The sequence below is a fragment of the Scomber scombrus genome, chromosome 19 (genome assembly GCF_963691925.1).
Source record: "Scomber scombrus chromosome 19, fScoSco1.1, whole genome shotgun sequence".
Lineage (NCBI taxonomy): Eukaryota > Metazoa > Chordata > Actinopteri > Scombriformes > Scombridae > Scomber > Scomber scombrus.
The window spans coordinates 642,402-651,197 of NC_084988.1; the positions used below are offsets into that span (position 1 = coordinate 642,402).

An 8,796-nucleotide genomic window follows, 5' to 3' on the forward strand; every position below is an offset into this window, starting at 1 on the left:
TCAAAGTGCTTCACAGCTGATAATAAACCAGAACAGAAGTGACGACATAAAGAAAAGGAAGAAAAATAAAAAGATCAAATTACAAAGAAAAGAAAAAAATTGAGACCAATGAATGAAAGAGAAAATATAAATACAGTAAAATAAGAGACAATGAGAGAAAAAGTTTGTTAAAGGCCATAGACTGTATATAAGAAATGGAGGGAACATCTGTGACGTCACCCATTGGTTTGTGGACTGCTGCTCGGAGGCCAATAGTATCGGATCTGAGCAGCGCCATCTTGAACATTTCAGGTGCATGCTGGGAAAAATAAAAACATGGATTCTACTTATATGGGCATCAGGAGGAGCATGAGGCGCCCTCCTGAACCTGTGAACCAATCAACCTGTCAATCACCACGTAGCCACGCCCTAATGCATACCCTGCTTTATCGTCACATATAAAATCAGGGAGGCCAAAATGTCCCAAATGAACATCATACTGCATTGAAGAAGGCTTTAAACTAGCGATTGAGACCATAAACACATTTTGAAAACGTTTAATGAGGTTAGAAATCAAGTGAGAAGTTGGTGAATTCTCCATTGACTTGTATAGAGACGAAAGTCCTTTTGACACCAAAACGGTCGCCCCCTGGTGGCCTTTTGATAGAATGCAGCTTTAAGTTACTTCCTCGTTGGCCTCATTTCAGAGGACCAGAGCTCCCCGCCTGGTCAGAACATCTGTTAGGATTCTTTCAGGACGGATTTCGCTCCCCAGCTAATAAAACCATGTTATTTATATTTATGTCTGCTCTGTTTCTGCTTTTTTTCCAACCTGATCCTCTTATTTTATTTTCTCTTTTAAGTGATGATCTAACAGTTTTTTGTCTTGTTTGTCTTGTTTGTCCCTCCTCAGCTCCTGTTAACCCACATCTCAGTAAGTATCTGCCCAGCTGATGCTGATTTTTGATTTATTTTAAAAAATAAATACAGTTTAAATTTGTGTATTTATAAATATAAAAACGTGTATCAGCTGCACTAAGACGTCTGTGTGTGTGTCTGTGTGTGTGTGTGTGTGTGTGTGTGTGTGTGTGTGTGTGTGTGTGTGTGTGTGTGTGTGTGTGTGTTCAGGGGAGTTCCAGTGTGGCTTCGAGGACGAGGCGTTGTGTTTGTTCTCTCAGGACAAAACCGACGAGTTCGATTGGACGAGACACAGCGCATCAACACGAGACACTAAATACACACCGAACACCGGACCGAGCTCTGATCACACTGGATCCAAGCAGGGTAACACACACACACACACACACACACACACACACACACACACACATATACACACACACACACACACACACACACACACACACACATACATACACACACACACACACACACACACACACACATACACATATACACACACACACACACACATATACACACACACACATACACATACACATACACACACACACACACACACAGTCACACACACACACACACAGTCACACACACACACACACACACAAACACACACACACACACACACACACACACACACACACACACACATACACAGAATAAATCAGTTCTCAGCTGACTGAATGAGAGCAGAGTGACGAGCTGCAGGTTTAATCTATTTAAAGAATTTAAATAAGCAGCAATATTACAAACTATTCTTATATATTATAAATCACGAGACAAAACACTGAGAGGAAATCACAAATACTCACTGGAGTCATTGGAGCATTTTATCAATCACGAAAGATACAGATGATATAAAAGCAAATAAGAAGATAAAACTTATTATTGATTTATAATAAGAACTATTTTGAGTGCCACGGGACTGCTGCCGCAACGAGCACACGAGTTATTTCCAGTGTTCAAAAGTCACCCTGATCATATTCTGGTTTCAAGTATTAAGTACATCTTACTAGTCAGTATCAAGTCTAATGTACTTTATTCTCAACTTAACATCCCTGAAATATTAAGTAAATGTTAATCATATTTAAGCATAAATAATATTTATTTAAACTAATTAAAGTCCCTGTAATGTAAAAATAAATATGTGTTCTGAGTTTGACATACCCCATAAAAGTGTGTTGTTAACCACCCTGCCAAATGTGAATGATTAAAAAAAAAGCCAAATATGTGAAATTAGGCTTCAAAGTTGTGTAAAAATCAGCCTCTGGTCTCTGCTCCCAAACGCTGTGGGAGTTCCCGCCGAGTTCGCTGAAGCCCCGCCCCCTACCGAGTGTCACCTGTCAATCAAAGTCACCACCTCTACCAGAAACATGGACGCTATTGCTGAGAGCTAGTTCGGTTAGCTGGCAAAACAGACAGACATGAATTGGCCAATCACAAAAAAGTAGCTGAGTTTCTGCCCGGCAACAGGTTGCTAAGGGCTGTTAAGGCCCTACGGTTGCTACGGCGATTTGAGAATCTGCTTGGAAAAAATTCTCAAAATGCCTCAGAATTTGGCTTCTGACAAGGTCCCGAACAATTGCAAACTGTGAGAAAACCGTAACTCCTGTCCAAAAACCGAAAACACCGTGAGAGACACAGAAGCCGGCAGATTCTGACAGTGTTTATTTTATTCAGATATTCCTTAAAATGAGCGAGTAAGGTCAGTGCGAAGACAGAGTGAGATTCATTTGGGAAAAAAAAGACGATTTCATTAGGGTCAATGGGGAGCGAGACAGGTATTGCCGCCGGTCTCGGCCCCCCCGTTTAAATTTTGTGCAGACCCCGCCTGTCTACGTCACATTTTATGAATTCCAACACCTATGTCTACATTTTGACCAAAAATGATTTGTCTCCTTTTCACGGTTTGGCCGTGAGCTCGAGTTAAAAATAAAAATAACGTTTATTTTTTACTGCTTCTCGCACTCAAGCTAACTGACGCTTCCACTCTAACTTTGAAGAAAAAGTGATTTCCACTCCTCGTTTGACTGATCATTGTTTGAAAAGTTTACATGTTATGTAAAAACAGTTTGGTGTTTTGGAGAGAGCACAAGTTTTCCTCCGTTTTAAAGTTTGAATCACATTTCTACGTGCAGGTATGAGAGAGCTAGGTGACTAACTAAATGTTGTGGTTTAAAAAAAAATTCCCATTCATTTTCAATAGAACATTTTCCCGGTATTTTTGGGAATAACTTTGGGAAAAATTGGAATTTGAACATTCCAAATAACAGCACCCCTCTCCCGATCGAGCCGCACGTTTTGATGTATATATTGTCGGGGTTTTCTCAAAGCTGTGGGAGGAATTACGCCCCGAAATTTGGCGGAAGAATAAGAATAAGAATGGTGAAGATTAATAGATGCCTCGGGGCATAGCACCCGCGGCTTTAATAAAATAATACAAAATAAAGTAGAACAGATACTTTTATTGCTGCCTTCAGTGGAGAGATGAAGGGAAGTGAAGAGGAGATGAAGGGAAGTGAGGAGGAGATGAAGGGAAGTGAAGAGGAGATGAAGGGAAGTGAGGAGGAGATGAAGGGAAGTGAAGAGGAGATGAAGGGAAGTGAGGAGAAGATGAAGGGAAGTGAAGAGGAGATGAAGGGAAGTGAAGAGGAGATTTAGGGAAGTGAGGAGGGAGATGAAGGGAAGTGAAGAGGAGATGAAGGGAAGTGGAGGAGAAGATGAAGGGAAGTGAAGAGGAGATGAAGGGAAGTGAGGAGAAGATGAAAGGGAAGTGAAGAGGAGATGAAGGGAAGTGAGGAGAAGATGAAGGGAAGTGAAGAGGAGATGAAGGGAAGTGAAGAGGAGATGAAGGGAAGTGAAGAGGAGATGAAGGGAAGTGAAGCGGAGATGAAGGAGGAAGTGAGGAGGAGATGAAGGGAAGTGAAGAGGAGATGAAGGGAAGTGAAGAGGAGATGAAGGGAAGTGAAGAGGAGATGAAGGGAAGTGAGGAGGAGATGAAGGGAAGTGAAGAGGAGATAAAGGAAAGTGAGGAGAAGATGAAGGGAAGTGAGGAGGAGATGAAGTTAACGTCTCTTGTGGTTTAAAGTAAATAACTTAGAGATAAAACACACAGATGAATGTTTGTTATGAATCATCTGATCAGCTGATTCTCCAGCTGGAAACTCGCTGACTCATCATCATTTATTATTTACTGATTTATTTCATGTCCGTCACTTTTTCTGCTAAATAAACACTTTTTATTTTACTGCTGATGTTTACTTTTATACTTTTATACTAAAGCAGGAAGTTTATAATAAATTATGTTTTTATATGTGTGTGTGTGTGTGTGTGTATGTGTGTGTCTGTGCGTGACTGTGTGTGTGTGTGTGTGTGTGTGTGTGTGTGTGTGTGTGTGTGTAGGCGTCTTTCTAAAGCCGCTGTCTTAAAAACACAACTATATATCAGAGGAAGAAATGCTGACATGTTTACTGAAGAAAAGGAAATGTGGAGAACCTTTATTCTTTCTTTATCTGTCCATAAAGTTATTTTTAAAGATCATATTCAGATTATTCGTGTCTTTGAGCTTTTTGAGGAAACGCAGAATCACAACCTGTCGTCTGCTGCTAGAGGCCAAATAATCAGATGTGATTGGCTGTCAGCACCTGGACATCACACCTGGGGGGATGGGGGGATGGGGGGGGGGCAGTTAGACCTGGGAGGGGGGGGGTGTGATACGAGGAAACATCCTGAAATATTAAATCATTTCTCCTCCAAACTCATCGGCTCAGAACATTTATTACTGTAGTTCAGAGCCAGGCAGCAGGTCTGTAGTGAGCCAGTCAGCAGGTCTGCCGTAGTGCCGTTGAGCCAGGCAGTAGCAGGTTAACTGTGTGATAGTTTAATGTGAATAAACAGATTATCTGTGTATGAACAGCTGATGACAGTAGAATCACCTCCTTCTTCTTCTTCTCTTCTTCTTCTTCTTCTTCTTCTTCTTCTTCTTCTTCTTCTTCTTCTTCTTCTTCTTCTTCTCTTCTTCTCCTCCTCCTCCTCTTCCTCCTCCTCCTTCTTCTTCTTCTTCTTCTCCTCCTCCTCCTCCTCTTCCTCCTCCTCCTTCTCCTCCTTCTCTTCTTCTGTGGTTTTACAGTCTGCAGCTTGGCCTCATTAAAGTGAATCCTCGGGGGGGAAACACATTCAAACAGGAAACATGCATGTTTGGGTTTTTTTAAACTCGTGTATGTTTTCATTTGTGAGGTTTGTTTTTGTGCTGAGGAGCCGGAGGAGGATGTTTGCTCTGCTGCTGCTCCATGTTTCATCTTTACTCTTATTAAATCAGTTTATGGGTTCTTTATGATTGTGGTTAAACGAGCCGCTGAGAAGCTGCTGCTGTGAGATCTGCTCCGACTCCACTAATATATATATAGAGTCAATGAGGTTTATTGATGATGTCATAGTGTTGAAAGGTTTTATACTGCAGCTGCAACTAATATTTTCATTATAGATTAATAAGTAGATTATTCTCTCGGTTTATTGATCAGTTGTTTGGTCCATAAAATGTCTCAAAGATCAGTTTACTGTCACAGAGGAGGCAAAGGAAGCAGAACATGTTCATATGAATGGTTACGTAACCCGGGGATTACGTAACCGGTAACCAATAGCACATTCAGCGCACACTACTACTACAGTCTACAGTTAGCCAGTTAGCTGAGTTAGCCACCGAGCTAGCTGCCGAGTTAGCAGCAGAAAGCTCTCAGACCTAGTGTCCATGTTTCTGTTAGAAGGTGGTGACTTTGATTGACAGGTGACGCTTGGTAGGGGGCGGGGCTTCAGCGGAATCGGCGGCCACTCCCACAGCGTTTGGGAGCAGAGAAAGAGGCAGACTATTACACAACTTTGAAGCCTAATTTCATATATTTGGCGATTTTTTTTAATCATTCAAATTTGGCAGGGTGGTTAACAACACACTTTACTGTGGTATGTCAAACTCAGAACACATTTATTCTCACTTTACATGGACTTTAACATTTTATTTATTAACCTTACTTTATGGAGCCCTAAAGTCTTCAGTATTAAATTAATACATTACAAAAAAAGCCAGATCAAAACTAGAGAAAAGTATAAATTGTGAAAAAATAAACTCCATAAAGATTCAGTTATTAAGATGATGAATGTAACAGTAATGATTATTATTATTAATGAGTAAATATATTGATGTTTGACCTCTGACCTCTCAGGTTTCTACATGTACATCGAGACATCGCGGCCGCGGCTGGAAGGAGACAAAGCTCGGCTGCTGTCACCAACCTTCAACACGGGCTCCAAGAGCTCCTCCTCCTCCTCCTCCTCTTCCTCCTCCTCCTCCTCCTCCTCCAACCCCACCTACTGCTTCGCCTTCTACTACCACATGTACGGGAAACACATAGGTGAGGCGTCTGACCTGAGAGGGCCCTGCTCTGATTGGTCGGTTAATGAATCACCTGACACCACCTGTCTCTGTCCCGCAGGAGCTCTGAACGTGTTGCTGCGGCAGAAAGGTCAGACGGTGACGGACGCTTCGGTCTGGAGTCTGACCGGTAACCAAGGAGACCGCTGGCGGCAAGCCAAAGTCAACATCCACCCCAAACACAGCCTTCCAGGTACAGACCACACCCACTTTACTACAGGTACCATACCCACTTTACTACAGGTACCACACCCACTTTTACTACAGGTACCACACCCACTTTACTGCAGGTACCACACCCACTTTACTACAGGTACCACACCCACTTTACTGCAGGTACCAACACCCACTTTACTACAAGTACCACACCCACTTTACTACAGGTACAACACCCACTTTACTGCAGGTAACCACACCCACTTTACTACAGGTGACACACCCACTTTACTGCAGGTACCACACCCACTTTAGTAAAGGTACCACACCCACTTTACTGCAGGTACCACACCCACTTTACTACAGGTGACACACCCACTTTACTAAAGGTACCACACCCACTTTACTAAAGGTACCACACCCACTTTACTGCAGGTACCACACCCACTTTACTGCAGGTACCACACCCACTTTACTACAGGTACCACACCCACTTTACTACATATACCACACCCACTTTACTACAGGTACCAACACCCACTTTACTACAGGTGACTCCACCCACTTTACTACATATACCACACCCACTTTACTACAGGTACCACACCCACTTTACTACAGGTACCACACCCACTTTACTACATGTACCACACCCACTTTACTACAGGTGACCCACCCACTTTACTGCAGGTACCACACCCACTTTACTGCAGGTACCACACCCACTTTACTACAGGTACCACACCCACTTTTCTACAGGTACCACACACCAACTTTACTACATGTACCACACCCACTTTACTACAGGTGACCCACCCACTTTACTGCAGGTACCACACCCACTTTACTAAAGGTACCACACCCACTTTACTACATATACCACACCAACTTTACTACATGTACCACACCCACTTACTACAGGTGACCCACCCACTTTACTACAGGTACCACACCCACTTTACTAAAGATACGACACCCACTTTACTACAGGTACCACACCCACTTTACTACAGGTACCACACCCACTTTACTACATGTACCACACCCACTTTACTACAGGTGACCCACCCACTTTACTGCAGGTACCACACCCACTTTACTGCAGGTACCACACCCACTTTACTACAGGTATCACACCCACTTTACTGCAGGTACCACACCCACTTTACTACAGGTACCACACCCACTTTACTACAGGTACCAACACCCACTTTACTACATATACCACACCCACTTTACTACAGGTACCACACCCACTTTACTACAGGTACCACACACAACTTTACTACATGTACCACACCCACTTTACTACAGGTGACCCACCCACTTTACTACAGGTACCACACCCACTTTACTAAAGATACGACACCCACTTTTCTACAGGTACCACACCCACTTTACTACAGATACCACACCCCCACTTTACTACAGGTACCACACCCACTATACTACAGGTACCACACCCACTTTACTACAGGTACCACACCCACTTTACTACAGGTACCACACCCACTTTACTACAGGTGACCCACTTGCCTTCCCTCCAGCTTCCTGTGTCTCTTAGTGTTCTGTGTGTTCCTATGTGGGTCAGATGGTGCTGGAGGGGGTTCGAGGTGCTGGTATCGAGGGAGACATCGCCATCGATGATGTCACCATCGAGGAGGGGGAATGTAAAGACCCCCCCCCCAACAGTGAGTTATATACATCTACACTGTAGAACATTTATTTAACCCTAAAAAAACTAAAAACACCATAAAACCTGATGGTCTCTCTCTCTCTCCCTCTCTGTCTCTCTCTCTCTCTCTCTCCTTCTCTCTCTCTCCCCCCTCTCTCTCTCTCTGTCTCTCTCTCTCTCTCTTTCTCTCTCTCTCTGTCTCTCTCTCTCTGTCTCTCTCTCTCTCTCTCTCTCTCACAGATCTGAGGTCTCTCGCCCCGCCGTCATCGCCCCATATATGGCAGCTGTGCGTCACTCTGAGCCTGGCTGTGATTGGCCGGCAGAGGTGACCCTAATTCTCTACGGGACGTCACCACCTTTGACTCTCCTGCCCCCCCCCCCCCCCCCCCCTCCTCCCTGCACCTCCCCAACTACCAAAGATAGGGTCAGAGCTACAGAGACTTCCTGCCAGGTTGGCTGATGCAAAAGGTCAAAACTCACATGACGGTGCTGCAGAATACTATTTATAGAAAAGCTCAAAGTCGACATTTAGATAAAAACAGAAGGAATATTTACAGTTAGTCCAAAACATTCAGACAAGTTGTGGTTTTAATAATGACACGTTTATATGTTTATTAATGTTTAAACTAAACGATGAAGC

At 43.4% G+C, this 8,796-nt stretch overlaps 1 protein-coding gene across 1 annotated transcript in view; it reads left to right on the forward strand.

Annotated features, from left to right (window-relative positions):
• The window catches only part of mdga2a (MAM domain containing glycosylphosphatidylinositol anchor 2a), a 61,456-nt gene extending 52,971 nt beyond the window's left edge, over positions 1–8,485 (forward strand). Inside the window, exons 7-12 of the mRNA XM_062440552.1 lie at positions 893–913; positions 1,108–1,263; positions 6,117–6,305; positions 6,387–6,513; positions 8,069–8,172; positions 8,397–8,485. Coding sequence (XP_062296536.1) covers positions 893–913; positions 1,108–1,263; positions 6,117–6,305; positions 6,387–6,513; positions 8,069–8,172; positions 8,397–8,485 — 686 coding nt within the window. The remainder of the gene's footprint in view (positions 1–892; positions 914–1,107; positions 1,264–6,116; positions 6,306–6,386; positions 6,514–8,068; positions 8,173–8,396) is intronic.
• Positions 8,486–8,796: the final 311 nt, after the last annotated feature.